Raw genomic sequence first — 17,786 nt, 5'->3', positions numbered from 1 at the left:
TTTGCCTTTTCACCATTTTCTGACATGTATAGACTGAACAATAAAACAAACAAATAACCCGACAGACCAATAATAGATATAATCAGTTGTAAAGATCAGCCATTAAATATTTAGGCGACCTATCCCGCTGATGCTCCGCTCATTATCATGTGACGCTTTATCGGTTTTTCAACAACAAGGTGTTGTGTTTCCTTTATAGTTGTTTTCTCTGAAAACTTCCGTTCACTTTTGATTGATAGAATTGAAAAAAGTGAGTTTAGATGGATTTACCTTCAACGGTTACGTGTGTGTGTGTGTGTGTGTGTGTGTGTGTGTGTGTGTGTGTGTGTGTGTGTGTGTGTGTGTGTGTGTGTGTGTGTGTGTGTGTGTGTGTGTGTGTACTCATGGGGGATGGAGACACATTTAGGGTTAGGGGTCGACACAGTATACAAGCTGAACAGAAAGCAGTTACCCATGCATATAGACAGTTTCTCAGCATATGGAGTAGACTTTATTGTTCATTCACATTATACAGTATCTTTGTTCTTGTCAAATATCAAAAAAATCAAATATATAGCCTACATTTGTTGAAATAGCTACAATGAAAGACTACAACATTTAAAATGTGTGTGTGCGCGCTTGTGTGCACACTTTTTATATGTTCCTTCTCACGTACACACACACACACACACACACACACACACACACACACGTCCTTCACAGTTCCTCTCTCTTCTGCCTTACACTAAACACACCTTTATTCCTCACTCTTTTTCCACTCACATTGTTTTTTTCTCTTTCTCTGTCTCACACACACACACACAAACACAAAAATAGGCATGCATGCAAACACACGCACACATTTAAAATCACATTTTCCCTTCTCTCACACACCCTGTTTCCACACACACACACAACACACACACACACACACACACACACACACACACACACACTCCTTACACACTGTGCTCCCCGTCCCTCTCCCCATCTCTCACTCACGCGCATGGGGGATCTCCTCGGCCCCTCCCCTTCCCATGAGTACTGTGCCTGTGGTAAATAGCAGGCAGGCGGTGCTGCACCGCTCAGTCCGCTCAGAGCGCTCCGCATCCTCCGCAGCTCCGCCGGGACTACGACCAACGCGGCTCTCTCTGAACGGCCCTTCTCATCGGAACCGAGCCGCTCTTTTGAAAGTCTCCCCGTTTCCCTTCACTGAACTGGCTCTGACGCGTGACATCGAACGCGCAGCCTGACTTTTTTCTGTTTGTTTGTCCCGATGTGGAGCCTTAAATGTTCTTCTACTAAAACAAGCCGCTTTTCGGACTCGAGGTGGGACGCGGTGTTTGCCTTTTGGATGTGCGGATCTGGATCTTGGCGCTCTGCACACCGGCCCAAGCATCCGAAGTGCTAGTACTAGAAGTGGAAGGAGTGAAAAGACTTTGTGCCGAGGGGGGTTTGGGGGGTGGGTGGGGGTTGAGGAAAGAAAGCCCAGCAGCGCGAGGACTTAAAGATGGTCCAGAACGTAATTCTGGTGTTTTTCCGCAGGAGACTGAGCCAGAGGCCGGCCGTGGAGGAGCTGGAGAGTCGGAACATTTTAAAGCGTAAGTAGTTCAACCATCATGACATGTTTATATCGCCGAAGCCAAAAATGATTATGATTGGAGTGTGTTTATCGCTGAGCACAGGTCTCTGTTTAAACTATAGCCGACCTTTTAATTTGAAAAACTTGATCTGAGTTTATGTTGACGTTAGGCCTCGGTTTTAAAAAAGCCCTTTTAAAGTTGGTCTTTAATACCTCTATAGTGACTGTAGACTGTGGTGATGATGTGGTACCATCTCAAAATAAGACGTTCACACCATTTTGTTATTAGGCCTGTGATGATTGTTGTGTTGTTTATTAAATGCAGTTTTATTATTCTATTAATACATTGGCGGATGAGAGAAAATAATCAACTATTTTAATAGTTTGGGTAATTGGGTAAAAAAACACAATTTTCTGACTTTATGAATCAATTAAGATTCATTAATCAGAAATACAAATAATTTTACATATTTAAAAAAAGAATATCCAGATATTGACATCAAGAGGAAATATAATTTTTTCTTTTGTCCAACAAATTATGTATTTCTGATAGAGCTGCACAAATAATCGCAATTTCATCAAAATTGCAATATGAACTAGTGCAATATCCAAACTGCAGGGGAGGGGCGCGCAATATTTGTTAAAGGCAAAACATTTCTAACCATTCTAAAATGAAGTATTAGAAAATCCCATCCTACAGACAAAAACTTTATTTGGTACAAATCCTCGCAAAAAATCACACTTCAATAAATTTTTTTCTTTTTTTATGAAAATGAGAATAATGATACAAAATGTATCATTCCCTCCAATATTGTGAATCATATCGCAATCGCAACATTAGTCAAAATAATCGCAATTAGATATTTTCCTCATATCGTGCAGCCCTAATTTCTGACCACAGATCCTCAAAAATCCCTGTGATTTTACTCTTACTATTTCCATACAACCTTAAAATCTCTACAATGAGTTGATTGTAGTCCAAGCTGTACGTTCCTGTATCTTCCCCATGGGGATTTGAATCCTTGATACTACGTTAGCTCCTTGGTGAAGCGGTGCCCCTCTTTTAATTAGAAGAAGAGCTTTGCCAGGAGAAGGTGTCAGATCGTAACCCTTCAGACTGTGACACTAGTCGCGCTGTCCTGACGTTACAGAACAGTTAGGACAGGCAAGTCCCACATCTGTAGTGAGCCGTGTCTCCCAGTTGAGACGGACCACAAATTATGTTGTGAGTATGAATGTTGTGTACATACGTTTATGTTTTGTATACCTTTTTGATGTATGTTTGTGTTGTTCTTTTGATGTGTTGTGGGTATGAATGTTATGGATGGATGTATTCCAGCTTATGTGATATTCTTAATAATAACAGACCCCGGGAAGAGGAGCTTCTGTTTAAGACAGACATAAGCTAATGGGGATCTTAATAAGCAAACCAACCAACCAACCAACCTGTGAGCTCCTAGCAGCTGTCTGTCTCATCGCTGACCCTGTCTGTCTCTCTGTGTTCAAGCTAAACACAACCCTTTGCAATCAGGAAACTAAGGCCCTGTTTACACGAATACGCTCGCGGGTGAAAAGGACAACATATTTTATCAGATGTGCCTTTCGTTTAGACGGCGACGGCATTTTTGGGGCTTAAAAACGCCAAAAAGTGAAACCACCCTCCAGAGTGGAAATCTTAAAAACGCTCCACCATCGCATTCCCGTCTAAAGGGTAAAAACACAGTGTGTGTGTGTGTGTGTGTGTGTGTGTGTGTGTGTGTGTGTGTGTGTGTGTGTGTGTGTGTGTGTGTGTGTGTGTGGCTGTGTGTGGCTGTGTGTGGCTGTGTGTGGGTGGGTGGCTGTGTGTGTCTGTGTGTGTGTGTGTGTGTGTGTGTGTGTGTGTGTGTGTGTGTGTGTGTGTGTGTGTGTGTGTGTGTGTGTGTGTGTGTGTGTGTGGCTGTGTGTGGCTGTGTGTGGCTGTGTGTGTGGGTGGCTGTGTGTGTGTGGGTGGCTGTGTGTGTCTGTGTGTGTGTGTGTGTGTGCATGCCGCGTGTGTGTCTGTGTGTGCATTGTTTGGAGCAATAACTCCACCTCCTCGTCTGTCCGGACAAAATTGTCAGCTTTTGTTGTTCGCTTCGTGCTACTAGGGAGAGGAGAGGGAGAGAGGAGGAGGAGGAGGAGAGGGAGAAAAGTAGAAGGAAGGTTCTACGCAGGCGTGCATACTTGGTGGATCGCATTTCACACACTTTTGGGTCACCATATGCACGCAGATTCCCCCCCCCCCCATAACGCTTGTCTAAACGGGGTATAAAAAGTGGGAACGCAACGCCACTTTTGCGTTTTTCTCTTCAGATCGTTTCCGTCTAAACACAGCCCAACCCTAAAACCAGAACCCATTCATTGGCCCGATCTCCTGACCACAAACTAAAAGCATATACAGTATCTCACATTTTAGTAAATATTTCATTCTATCTTTTAATGGGACAACACTGAAAAAATTACACTTTGCTACAATGTAAAGTATTAAGTGTAAAGCTTGTATAACAGTGTAAATGTGCTGTCCCCTCAAAATAACTCAACACACAGCCATTAATGTCTAAACAGCTGGCAACTAAAGTCAGTCCACCCCTATGTTAAATTCCCATAGAGGCAGGCAGATTTATATTTTGAAAGGCCAGTTATTTCATGGATCCAGGATACTATGCATCCTGATAAAGTTCCCTTGGCCTTTGGAATTAAAATAGCCCCCCCACATCATCACATACCCTTCACCATACCTAGAGATTGGCATGGGGTATTTTCCATAAAATCATCTCTCAATGCAAATCAAACCAGCTATTAGGCTAACCGACATAAAACCATGCCAATCTCTAGGGATGGTGAAGGGTATGTGACGATGTGGGGACAGCACATTTACACATTATACAAGCTTTACACTTAATACTTTACATTGTAGCAAAGTGTAATTTCTTCAGTGTTGTCCCATTAAAAGATATAATGAAATATTTACTAAAATGTGAGGGGTGTACACACATACATACATACATACATACATACATACATACATACATACATACATACATACATACATACATACATACATACATACATACATACATAATGGTTGGTGTGTTCCTTTGAGTGAAATTTACTCAGACGGTGACAGGTGCCAGCCTCATTTTAGGCTGCCAAACTAGTTCACAACAGCTCAACTTTTTTTTTTTTTTTTTTTTTTGAATGACAAAAGAGAGATATTAAAAACAAATGAACTGGTATCTAGAGATTTTTCTCCTGTATCTAATAAAGATAAATCCTATTGGAGCTCTAATCCGCCCGCGTCTCGCTCTCTAACTCCCATCCAGCACTGATCCACAGTCGAAGTCCGTTCACGAGTCCTGTCCTCCTGGGTCGTGAGGCCGGTCACACGCGCTGGCTCTGTAAATCACAGACTGTCCAGTGCCACCAAATAATCCGTGACCGAGTATTTACTTAACCCTCCGGTTGTCCTCGGGTCCAATTTGACCCATTTTCAAAATGTTTCTGTATTAGAAAATGTGGGATTCTTTCAACCACATTGTCAAAAAAAATTTAAAATAACGTGGATGGTTCTGCAAAATAAATGATCAGTTCACTACTTTCATTGAATTTGGATGTTTTATTCAATTGTATAGCATTTTGAAGAAAAGAAATCATACAAGAACGTTGAAAAATCGACTAAATGTCTAAAAAAAAAAAAAAAAAGTCAATGTAACTCAATTATTTTGACTTGCTATTTTTTGTTATAACAACCTTTTTTTTTTTTGTGTCAACAGAAAGAAATGACCAGACAGAACAGGAGGAGAGGAGGGAAATCAAACAGCGGCTGAACAGAAAGGTAGGCGGCTGCAGTGAGCTGAGCAGTTTTCCTAAAGTTTCTTCACTTTAATCCCACATTTGGGCAACACACCAGCCCCTCACAGGGGCTGTTATCCAGTCAAAGCCCAACCCAACCTGCTGTGTTTTTAAAAAAAATATTTAGTTCCTTTCGCCAATCTCTTTGGTGATTGAATGCCTTGATAAGCAGGTGAGAGCTGACATTTCCCTTCATTTTCCAGCTGAACCAGCGGCCGACAGTGGACGAGCTGCGGGACAGAAAGATCCTCATTCGTTTTAGTGACTATGTGGAAGTGGCCAAAGCTCAGGACTACGACAGGAGAGCTGACAAGCCCTGGACCAGACTGTCCGCTGCTGACAAGGTAGCTAACAAACAGTCTCTGGTGTTTTTAGGACAAAAATACTGGCCTTTTGTGGCCGGGTTGGCTCAGTGGGTAGAGCAAGCGCGCATATACTGAGAGGTTTATGCCTCGATGCAGAGGTCCAGGGTTCTAATCTGACCTGTGACGATTTCCTGCATGTCTTCCCCCCCTCTCTCTCTCCCCTTTCTCACCTAGCTTGTCAAATTAAAGACGGAAAAGCCCCAAAAAAATCTAAAAAAATAAAATAAAATTACCGGCCTTTTAGGTAATAAAAGTAGTACAACGTGTTCATTCAGTGTCCATATTCTGACTTTTATTTGTGAAACAGACCTGTGTCAGCCTCTCTTCAGGGTTTCTGCAGGACTTGAAAAGTCTTAAAGTATTGAATTCCCTCACAAAGGCATTAGAAAGTACTCAAAAGTTTTACAAAAGTCTGAAAGGTTTTTTTGTATCCGATTGTGGGCTGTAAGGAGACATTACACACCTCTCAACCGAAGGAGTGTGCCGCAGGAAGCAGGGATGCACCGAATCCAGGATTCGACTTCGGCCGAATATTGGGCTTTTTGACGGTGTTCGGTTTCTGCCGAACCGAACCCTACGCTGGCCGACGTAATGGCGCCGCCGTTGATTACGGGAAGGTGTTTACGTAGGTGGAGCGTTCAATGCAGTAGGCTGAGAGAAAGTGGAAAATGGAACTCGTGAACAGAATTTTTGTATAATTTATACTGTTTATTGATCCCCAGTGGGGAAATTAAAATTACAGTTTGTTAGAAATCACTACACACACAGGCCTGAAATACACACAGACATGCTCAGGACCTATTCATGCACAAATGGAGAGATGTCAGAGTGAGTGGGCTGCCAGTGCTGGACCAGCGCCCTGAGCGGTTGGGGTACGGTGCCTTGCTCAAGAGCACCTGGCAGTGCCCCGGAGGTGAACTGGCATCTCTCCAGCTACCAATCCACACTCTGTACTTTGGTCCGTACTGGGACTTGAACCGGCGACCCTCCGGTTCCCAACCCAAGTCCCTACAGACTGAGTTCTTTCAGTCAACAGAAGGCCGTTCAAGTCGAGCTACATGTTTGATTTGCGTCTTATAATCAGGGTCGTCTTATATTCGGACCAATACGGTATTCATAACACGTATGCGGGTCCAGGTTGCATTCATTTAATTGATTATATCATTAGGAATTATTTGTAAACACTGCTGAGAAGAACTGGGGGAAAAAAGTTAATATAATAATTTAAACATTCTAGGCCATATTGGCCCCTCTGAGTTTTCATCACCCATTGCTGGAATGATCATGAAGCGGATAGTAAATCTATGTAGTATTTATAAAAAAAAAAAAACTTGGGGAACCCTGCAGAAACCCTGTCTCTCACAATTAATATTTCTAATCTAACCTCTTGGTTGCCACATAATTTAATATTTGCAGTGCTTGACATCATCATCACCCCCCGTGGCATAAAACCCAGTTAAGCTAATCTGCACATAAACAACAGATGTTCCATTCTCCTTTTTCATAACCTCTCATCTCATTTGAGCGTAGGCACCTGAGCGCCTGTGTGAATGTATGAAGCGACACACCTGGGCTTACGCTTGGATGTCGTTTTCTTGTCCCGCAGGCAGCTATACGGAAGGAGCTGAACGAGTTCAAAAGTACTGAGATGGAAGTTCATTCTTCGAGCAAGCATCTGACGAGGTCAGTTTGAACGCGCATTATTCTCTACTTTTCGTTTTGCTCTTTTCTTTTTCTTTTTTGTCTGCTCTATTGTTAGTTGGTGATGTCTGAGAGGGTCAGTGTGACATTGTGAGAAAAAGACCCAAAGGTGCATTAGCCAACAGTTTCACATCAATGAGTGCACACCCTGCAGAGTAAGGGCTTAAATTTAGCTGCAGCAAGGCCCCTAGAGATGAGAGCATTGCACCCTTTGCACCACCTCTCCATTATAATGAATGTCCGTGTATATTTAGCTTACGTTTTGCTTACTGTCTGTTGCTAAAGAAAAAAGCACAAACGCTAAAAACTGAATTTGCTGGGGACTGAGCTCACGCAAGACCCCATTTTTGAGGAGAGGCCATTGGCTGCTTTTGTACATTGGGCTAATAATAGGACTTTTGATTGATGAAACCCGAGTATGTGAATTTTTTAGCCCATGCTCACACTTTCCCCACTCTTTCCCCTTGCAGGTTCCACCGGCCATAGCGAGCTTTTTTTTTAACTGTGAAGAGTTGCCGATATCTGGTTCTGTCCGGGAAGACCTTGCACCAAGTCTTCCAGCGCCCTGGCCCACAGTTAGTGGGTGTCCTGGTATTTGGGTTCAGTGAACCTTGGAGACTATGTCTCTAGAAATGGAGCTGCTGGCAGACGAGGACGCGCGCAGCAAGCTCCACTTCTGCTCAGAGGAACTTCACTTCACCTCGTCAGAGGAGTGGGAAGAATCACGTATTCGCCATAGCCAAGCGGAGACTTTCTTTTGTAAACAGACTCTTTTGAAAGACGTCCTTTTTGATGCCGCGCGGGGGGAAAATGCATGTGACCGAGTCGACCAGTCCCAGTCCAGTATCAGTAGTCACATCCCCGAGCTGTGTCTGAGTCTCACCGATTCAGTTGATGATGCGTTTCATATCAACAGTGTTAACAGAAACCTTGTCTGTGTAAAAGACAAAAGAATCCTTTGTAAGCACTATTTATTGTCTGCACAATACAGGTTTTCAATTTGTAACAAACTTTGGTTGTCTTCTGTATAGCATGATTTTTTTCTTTTAATCACCTTTTTAATACCACAGCATAACAGAAATGTTTAAAAATGTTCTTGCAAAGGTCAGAATTAAGGTGGTGATCGCTAACTACGCATCACAAACGGGTTGCAATCCCTTCAGGTTTATATAATCGTGTTCGTGCTTTAGTAAGCAGATAATAAAATTGTAGTGAAGTTCACCTCGTTGCATCAGATCAAGCAGCAATTTGGTTCACGAGTGCAGGCGGTGACCTGTTTTCGCCTCACCGTGCTGTGTGTTCTCTGACAAATGAGGACAGGCATCATTTGTATTGCATTAAGCAGGTTAAATCCCCTCATGACAACAAGTCTACCTGACTGCATTTGTTCAATTTGGAGTGAGTTGTTGATCTAATAAGTCTTTGTGCTGCTGCATCACACTGGCAGAGAAACCGGAATGAGTATTGCTCCTGACTCACTGTGATGTGGCGTCACACTTAATGTAGGGCTGGGCGATATGGAGAAAATCAAATATCACCATATTTTTGAGCAAATACCTCGATATCGATACCGCAACGATATTGTAGTGTTGACTATTGGTGCTTTCACAAAATATTTACACAATGAGATTTTTGATGAATCATCATCAGTAATGTGGATGTAATGACTAAGTGGGTAAAGGTAAATAACAGAACAGTTACAACAGTCTGGTAAATTCAGAAAATGACATCACTTTACTGTAATGCAGCCTTTAAAACCAGGAAAAGACAACACTTATGTCATATCACGATATTACGATATCCAAAATCTAAGACGATATTTAGTCTCATATCACAATATCGATATAATATTGATATATTGCCCAGCTCTAACTTAATGTATCCCTGGCCTCGTTATTCCCAGGCAAACACGTTAAATTGATACATACTGTAGGTGCACGTGAGGCCACTAAAAGTAAGCCTACCTGATATTAAAATGTGGTAAAAATAGAAGCAACCCTGGCACGTTAGCGTCTCCGACAGGCACGTTTTGATTGTCTTATTTTCTGACATCAACATGCACGTTATGTGAGTCACAGCCTCCGCCCTGGCACCAGCAGAGGAACATATGGCAGCACGGGTTAAAATGACACTGTACTCCCGAGACCACTCGCTGTCTGGAGTAATGAAACGAGCAGCTACCGGACGAGAGATGATAGTGGCCAGTCGGGTCCAGAACAGCCCGGTAACCTGTGGAGCTGTGTGGGAGGACCAAGGGATGCTCGCATGAGCGTGAGGGGGATATCCTGGCTTCCGGGTGTCCCCCAGATAGGTGAAGGCCAAGGGTAACACACACACACACACGCTGAACATATGTTCAGCAGTTTCTAGCCAACTGTAAGTGTGATGACATTCTGGTCCAAAAGTAGGGTTTGGATAATAAAACCACGTCATATTTTGGACCATTTCCTTTTTTCCATTATATTTCCTGGAAGACATTTTAACTGCGTTGCATAAGAACAATACACAACGTCACTTGTTACTCAACAGTGAGCGCTGAGCTTCCAGAACTGTTATTTTTGAACCACACATTAGCTTTCTATTAACACAATGTTGTTACAAAAAGTAATAATCACATGAGGAAATCAGTCATTCGCTTGAGGCCAACTGAACAGACATTACACAGTTCTTTTATTCCAAAACACACAGGCCATAATGGTGTTCACCGGGACCCATAAAGATGCATCAATTTTTACATAAAATCCTAGACCGTGCCCGGAGCAAACGTCTCCATTGAGCATCATTTTGGCTCCTTATATGGCGGCCTCTTACATAACTACCGGCAACAAGCACAAGATGACAGCCCCAAATAAAGGCACAGTGCAGCATGGCAGCATGGATGCCTGTACCAACAACACTTTGGCATGACAGCTAAGAATGTTAGTGAAGAACATCCATACAAACGAGCACCATGTAAGACAGTGAAACCCAGGCAGGCCCTGAACAACTGAGTTTTTATTTTATTAATTTTTTTGGTTTAACTGTCAAAGGTTTAGGAGAAACCATTATTTCATTTCCAGTACTGAGGACATACTAAAGCCTCACAGCACCAAGACACTTTCTTGTTGTTGCTGTGCTACAGATTGTAAATTACTGCATCGCACATGCCTTTGTCCACTTAATAGCTGCTACAGTGGAATTCATTGTCTGTGAATCCAATAATTACAAGCTACAGATGCCATGTGCAAGAGACAACAACAAAGAGTTGCCAGGTTATAAGTGCCCCCTGAGAGCCTTAGACACAATGCACATTTTCTTTAGGTAGTGCGACTAGTTATGGTTCTTTAATTTTGATTTAATTTACCTGCTAAATAATTTTTTTTACACGTTATTACGAGTACAAACCTTTACTTTTGATTTAGCTTATGAATGCAGGTATGTTTTCCTCCTGATAGAGTACATTCTGGCTACGACAACATCTAGGGTCTCACATTTGAGCAATAGTCCCATCTAGTGTCTCATAGCTGCAACATCTGACTGCCTCTTAATTGCACACAGATATAAGCGTTCCTGGTTGATGAGTGTATGAGGTTGCTGCAGAGTAGCACTTCAGTGACCAATGTGCGACCCTCCCAAAAAAAGAAATTGGAATTATAGCCACATTTACACTTTACTTACTGTAGTTTGACTTTCAAATATAAATATACATTTCTTTGTTTCTCAACAAATCATTCTTGAAAATACTGTATTGGTCTGTGTTACTATTGTTACTAAATAATTGATGTTATCAGAAAAAAAATGACGTTTAGTTGACTTTTTTCACTTGCAAAATGATCTTTTAAATTGACACGCATCATATGTGCAATCCATGGCTCAATTCAAACGGGATAAAAAATAAATAAATACTCGTCTCTCTCCGTTCACCACCGTACACATTTTTTACAAAATAAGATCTAATGGGGTTCACCGGAAGGGGACGGACCCCTCTGTCTGGACACAGCGTTAGAGACTCCTCATCTCTGTTTAGTTGTTTTAGTTTGGGCGCGGTGGAAACTTGCAGATGGCATTGGTAGCACTGGGAGGAGGCAGAGGAACAGGATTTCCCCCCCCCCAGAGAATCTGCCACATGTCCTACTGTCATGTAGTGACAGTTTCAACAAATATGACATATTTACCTACTGAGCATTTAATAAGCAATCCCATTATTTTAGTTTTCTCTGATTGATGGATTATTTTTAAAAGGCTTGACTGTCTCAGTAATGTTTTGGGTGCTCAGATAGATGGGATCATGTTTAAAGCAGGGCATACTAATACAGACACAAGAATGTCCTCCTATGAGCCAATCGTTGCGGCCTGCCAGAAAGTTCTCTGAAATCTGGCCTCTCATATCAGTGGAAACTTTTTGGTGAAAGGTCAGTGCTGTCGGGGATCTAAGGTCACAATGCAACAGATGAGCTAACACTGCTCCCTGCAATCCTCCAAAATTTAAACAAGCTCCAGAAGAATGGGGTCAAGCCCAGCTAGTCGTATCAGAAAGTACACATTTACAACAAACAAGCTGCTCAGGTTGTACCAACAGGTCATTAAGCTCTCTCCATTTGTGTGAAATCAGCAAATAATATGGATTTGTTGCCCTGTGCAAATTCTGTGTTAAGATACAACAATAGCGTTAGTGTAACTCACACTGTCAATCATTAAATTGGGTCACCAGATTTGCGAAAGTGCAAAGCAGAGCAGATTCTTAAAGGTGACATGGATTTCATTGAAATAAAAGGAGAACAGGAATCCCTGCAGGACTTGAACCTGACTGGATTTTTTAAAAAGGGGTTATCTCACCTAAAACATGTAATCACAAAGCCAATGTTATAAACTAGAGGTGCGGGGGGTGGTGTGCTTTTGAGCTGCATTGTGGGAAATGTAGCGTCCAGTGTTTTTGAAAGTAGACCCATATGAGGGACTACAAGAGTCAGGCTATCTCGGCCTCTGCTGCTTGATTTGGACCCTTCTTTTCTTTAATCTCTCTCTTGTGAATCCCCCAACTTTGTGGAAGTGCATTACTACACTGATGGCATACCACTTTAAGGATGAACTACAGATGTGTGGTGAAGCTAACCAGATGTGGAGGTTTCGCTGTACCTATACCGATGTATTATATCAATCAATAAGATGTAGATGTTATGACCACAGTCCAGATTGTGTAGGAGGGCTAATATAGGTATAGGTTTATCTGTATTTTTTGCCCCCAACGTCTCCTTCCAGGCAGCGCTGCCTGGAAGGCACTAGGATTAGGCAATTGTTATGGTTAGGGTTAGGGTCAGGGTTAAGGTTAGGGTTAAGTGCTAATATAGCCTATAAGACAGTCAGGTGTACAGCAGACAAAGACATATAATTGTAATGAAGAACATTAGCTTTATGAAGAACCGTTGTGTATTTTCTTGCAGATGTCTTTTTTTAACACCAAAGTTAGAAATACCAAAACTGCCTAATTTGATTGACTTTTAGAATTACCTATTTTGAGAATGAATGTCTCAAATTTCACAATGTCAATTTATGACTCTCTATAACTGCCTCTTCTCTTCGACACATTTGGTACAAACCACTGTAGTACTCTGTATTAAAGGTGCTCTAAGTGATGTGACGGACCTGTAGACAGCCAAGGCTCCACAAACAAAAAAACTGCGCCAACCTGCACGACGAACCATAACAAACCGTGTTCCAGCCAATTACCAACAAGAAGGAGCTGGTTGAGCCATCACTGCAGCAGCGTTAAATCATAGGCTGCTTCCACAATGCGTGTTCATGACTCAACCAGCTCCTTCTTGTCAGCCCCGCACGGGAGCCCCGGCAGCGCCGGCAGCCCCGCAGGCATTTGGTAGTCCAGTAACCCAGAAACGGTGACTTTGCCCTGGGTGTGGAGCGCCGCGGGCTGCCGCTGTCTTGTCAGACTGTGTGGAGCTCCTGAAGTCCGACACCGTCTTACAAAATTGGAAATTAGCCATCAATTTTTGTAAAACGGCCCATATTTGCACTTTACATAGTTGATTTCTCGCATAAAAAAGTCTCAGAAGTGAATTTAGTAATGAAATAGCAGACAAACAGTGTATAACATTGCAGTGTCTGAAATATGAGACCTGCTGTCTCTCTCCACTGTATGTGTATGTGGTTCACTCAACCAATCAGCGCACAGCTCATCTAAATATTCATGAGCATACCGTATTTGGAAGAAAAGCTCTCCTTCCAAATAGGGCCAAAACACAGGGTAGCATTAGAATAGCAACCAGGCCATTTTCAGCCCAACCAATGTTACATACCCTATTAGGAGACCTTAAGGAACAGTGTGAAATACCCTATATAATCATTCTATCACCCCTTTAAAGTAAAATTAATTTTGCTTTCTTGTCACCCATATGTGCATGCAGGGGTTACAGCTCGCTCGTGTGGACACTCAGGTAAAATGCAGCATGCTGTCCTCGCACTCCCTGGGCACTGTCACCTTATAACTGTGACATGACAGTTTGTAATTACGTCCATTGTAGTTGTCCCAATAATCACATCCTTTTACATGGTAGCAGATGGCAAATTCTAAAATGGCTCCTGGCTGCAGAATGAAGGGTGGGACAGGTAGACGAAATCTGAAGATATCTGTTTCTGGAGCGTCACACTCCCCACGGTTCCCAGTGGACACCCAGGATGCTGTTGTTTCCGTGTGTGTTTTCCAGTTGGTGAAAGAGTAGTGCACTGTGACTTCTTTCTCATAAGCTAAATTGAGTACTTGTGTAGTGCCTGTTATCCCCTGCTCTGAACACAGGACCTGCTCCAGACACACGCTCTGAGCGCAGAGACGCTTCATGAAGTCTGTTTGAGCCCCCATATTTTCAGGGAAGCAAGGTTTGAAGTAAGGCAGGGACAGCTCCAAAGACCTCCCGAAAGCCAGCTCAGAGCTCATCAGTAGTCTGAACATAACATGCTGAGGTATCATGGGGTGCTCTTGAGCTTTGAAGACCTTAACATCCTCTAACTCGAGGCCCAATGAGTCCACAAAGCGTACCTGCAGACTCCGAAGTTCCCTTTTCCTGTCTGCAGACGAAGGGAGAGACTGAGCTCGCTTCCTCATGATTGTCTTGGTTTGAGGATCACTGGGAAAGCTGTGCTTTAAATTGAGTTCCTTTACTGAGGGAGCTCTTGGACCTGGAGGGCGTATCCGGACTGGGGCTTTGGGAGGTTGAGGTTTGGGATCATAAATGTCCCGAAGACGAATGGTGGTGTTTCTAGTGGTGCACACATTACTGGAACCACTGATGAACTGAGGCTGGGTCCCACTCTTTTCACCAGAACCGGCCATGTTTGTCACATCAAACACACCTTGAGAAACAAACCAGTCAGTGCATAACCTTAACAGTTAAGCCTTTAAACTGCACATGCAAATATCCTGCAATTATTTGACAAGCCATTCATTCAAATGTCTAAAATCTAAAACAATGCACATGAAGCTACATGCTAAACGTGTTCAAGAAGGACCAAACCTTTCCAGCAGAGACTTCTCGTGTTCTGTTGTGGAGCCGCTGCCTCTTGCACTGACCTTGTTCACTGTCAGGAAGCACAGTTGCTACGAACCCAACTGCCACCAGATGACAGACAGCCTGCCTCTGCCAGCGAATACCAGTAACACTCCACAGCACACTAAACACAACATCTAGAGCAGAATCAGAATCAGCTTTAATAAAGTTAGCGTGAGCACACACGGGGAATTCGACTGGCTTTTTGTTGCTCTCAATGTAGCCTACATACTGTACACAGAAATAGACATACAGCTAAAAATAAGGACAACGGAGCTGAACAAGGTACACGTAAACACTCGACTTATATGTACAGTTATAAGTTTGTGTATAAAAAGTGTATATACATACACATACAAAGGCATACCCATACATACATGTAAACATTTAGACACAAACATATGGACAAAATGCCTTTTTTTTATATTCACATCAAAGTTAGACGAAAAGGCTTGTTCTTCTTTGCTGGAAGGGATATGGACACTGGATTACTCACAAACTACACAGTAAAAGTGTTTCATAGTACTTGTGCATGTAGTTTAAGAAGTACTTAGTCCAAACATATTATTTAATGATATAAATGCTTTTCATCGCATACCAAAGTTAGATGAAAAGGCTTATTCTTGTTCCCTGAAAGGGATTTTGACTTTGGATTACTAAAAAAAACTACACGGTCAAAATGGTTCAAAGTACTTTTGCATGTAGTCTACATGTACAAACAACAGTTCTATGAGGATTGTAAAACAGATGTACAATAGTGCAATGCAAAAGTAAAAAAACTAGTGCTGGAATAATAACATAATAATAGTGTTTAACAAATGAGGGGCAGGAAAAATGACAACCTTCGGCTTCATCCCGCTCCTTTTCGGACAGATTGAACATATTATTTGTAACACTTCAAAGATATTGTTTTTCTTTTCGGCGTGTTGCTACGCACTTGTTTTTATATATTGTTTTTTTTTTTTTTTCGAAATAAAAATAAAGCTAAAGATGAACAAAATAAGCAAAACATAATGATGCTATTGCAAGCCACAGGCAGCAGATAAAGGAATTGGAACTGGAATGAAAACTCGAGCCGAAGACCAAAAAGTAATGTGTGGCTCCTACCCTTGGAGCTCAGCCCTTGACATATAACATGAGACCTTAACTGGGGATGGGAGGTGTAGAGTATTTATAGGTAGTGGGTTGTGCCTCTGTTCTCTTTTGATGCCTTTCTTGCTTCTTTATAGTTCAACACCCTACACCTATACTGTCCGACTTACTAATGAACTATTTAGATTTACAGAATGCCAAGAAAAACAAGAACAAGACAACAAGCCACTACCTCTTTGAAATGTAACTGTTTTAATGACAATGTGTCACTGTATGATCATGTTGGAGTGTTTTGCATTAAAATGTAAGATGAATATAGTGTGAGATGTACCATTTTGTCTCCTTGGGGACACAACTTGACACAACTTCTACAAATAAAAACATGTGTCTTAAGCTGTTTAAATCAATATCAATGTACTTTTGATGTATCTAGACAAAAAAGGTCTAACGGTTGGATTTAAGCTTTAGTGCATAACCTTTTGATATTAAAGGTGCCGTAGGTAGGATTGTGAAGATCCAGGACTTAGCCAAAGAATTTGAACATCGACAACTTCTCAGTCCCTCCCCCCTTTCTGCTAAAGCCCAAAACATGTAAGTCTATATATTAATATATATATATATATATATATATATATATATATATATATAGCCCCTGAATCGTTGCCATGCCAGGTACACACCTTCAAAGATCTCCTATTGTGTTTGTCAAAACAAGCACGTGGCTAAGAAGCCAGTCTACAACAAGGCACGGCTGGCAGCCACTAATCACCTAATCACCGCCTCCAGCTGCCTCTCGTTTGCCCTCGTCAGGCCAGGACAAAAGGAGCCACGCCGACCAAGGCCAGTGAGTCTGTGTTTGCCACTGAAGCTAACCGCGGCTCTATTTCCTGCGCCCAGAAAGCCTGTAAATTGAAGCCAAGGGAGACTGGAGCAGAACTTGAGGTCTCCTGTCCCCCTCCTTGCACAACTTTACTCTAATCTGGTGATCCCCTCTGCTGCACCTCGCCAACCCAGCTGAATTCCCCAAGACCTGACCCAACCCTGCACACCACCCGCACCATTAGGGAGCTACACCGCTGCACTCCTTACTCTGCTGTACCAAGAAAAATAAAGCACCCACCTCAATGGGTTTTCACTGCAATCGGATTCTGGTCCATTCTTGTCCTGCAACAAAATAAATAAAAAGATAGATAGATCTACTGTGTGTGTGTGTGAAGAGCTGACTAGTGCAGAAAAAGGGTTGCACAATTAGTTAGCACATTGAGCATAGTTCAGGTTGTCAATCCATGCATATCATTATAGATTTTGAAATGTAGGGTTAGACTATGAAAACAAGGGTTATGTAAATATATAGTATTTAGGTGAGTAAAAGTCTTCTGACCTCCTTTTCAAATACTGTATTTCAGAGTAAAAGCTGTTTTGTGGGAAGTTAAGATTTAATGCCATCTGCTGGTTCACCAAAAGTCATTATTCATGTACCAATAGGAATATTTGAATTGATTATAAGTTCCTAAAAAAAAAAAATCATGACACCGCAGCCACAGTGTTTCCACTGCTCTGCATGACTAGAGTAGAGAGTGACCTCATCGAGTCATTCTGAATTGGAATAATCTCAAAAGAGATGAATGTTAAAGCATTGTGAAAGTTGTTGATATTGAAACA

General features: G+C 42.2%; 2 protein-coding genes across 3 annotated transcripts in view; one reads left to right on the top strand and one right to left on the bottom strand.

Moving 5' to 3' along the window:
• phactr3b (phosphatase and actin regulator 3b) overlaps positions 1-8,507 on the top strand; it is a 63,746-nt gene extending 55,239 nt beyond the window's left edge. For both annotated transcript variants that reach the window (XM_039798511.1, XM_039798513.1), the window contains exons 9-13: positions 1,525-1,580; positions 5,353-5,414; positions 5,635-5,775; positions 7,403-7,479; positions 7,968-8,507. In XM_039798511.1, coding sequence (XP_039654445.1) covers positions 1,525-1,580; positions 5,353-5,414; positions 5,635-5,775; positions 7,403-7,479; positions 7,968-7,983 — 352 coding nt within the window. In that variant the 3' untranslated portion in view covers positions 7,984-8,507. The remainder of the gene's footprint in view (positions 1-1,524; positions 1,581-5,352; positions 5,415-5,634; positions 5,776-7,402; positions 7,480-7,967) is intronic.
• A 5,290-nt stretch (positions 8,508-13,797) lies between these two features.
• Positions 13,798-17,477, bottom strand: ppp1r3db (protein phosphatase 1, regulatory subunit 3Db). The gene is made up of 3 exons (XM_039796711.1): positions 17,245-17,477; positions 15,000-15,169; positions 13,798-14,838 (listed from the first exon to the last, which is right to left on the bottom strand). Exon 3 carries the CDS (start codon positions 14,816-14,818, stop codon positions 13,922-13,924), a length of 897 nt encoding a protein of 298 aa, XP_039652645.1. The 5' UTR covers positions 14,819-14,838; positions 15,000-15,169; positions 17,245-17,477; the 3' UTR covers positions 13,798-13,921.
• Positions 17,478-17,786: the final 309 nt, after the last annotated feature.

The sequence above is a fragment of the Perca fluviatilis genome, chromosome 4 (assembly GCF_010015445.1).
Source record: "Perca fluviatilis chromosome 4, GENO_Pfluv_1.0, whole genome shotgun sequence".
Lineage (NCBI taxonomy): Eukaryota > Metazoa > Chordata > Actinopteri > Perciformes > Percidae > Perca > Perca fluviatilis.
Note: the sequence above shows the minus strand (reverse complement) of the source record. Positions and strands in the feature narration are given on the sequence as shown.

Coding starts and splice junctions, on each gene's coding strand:
- ppp1r3db (XM_039796711.1), bottom strand. CDS start 14,818: ATGGCCGGTTCTGGTGAAAAGAGTGGGACCCAGCCTCAGTTCATCAGT.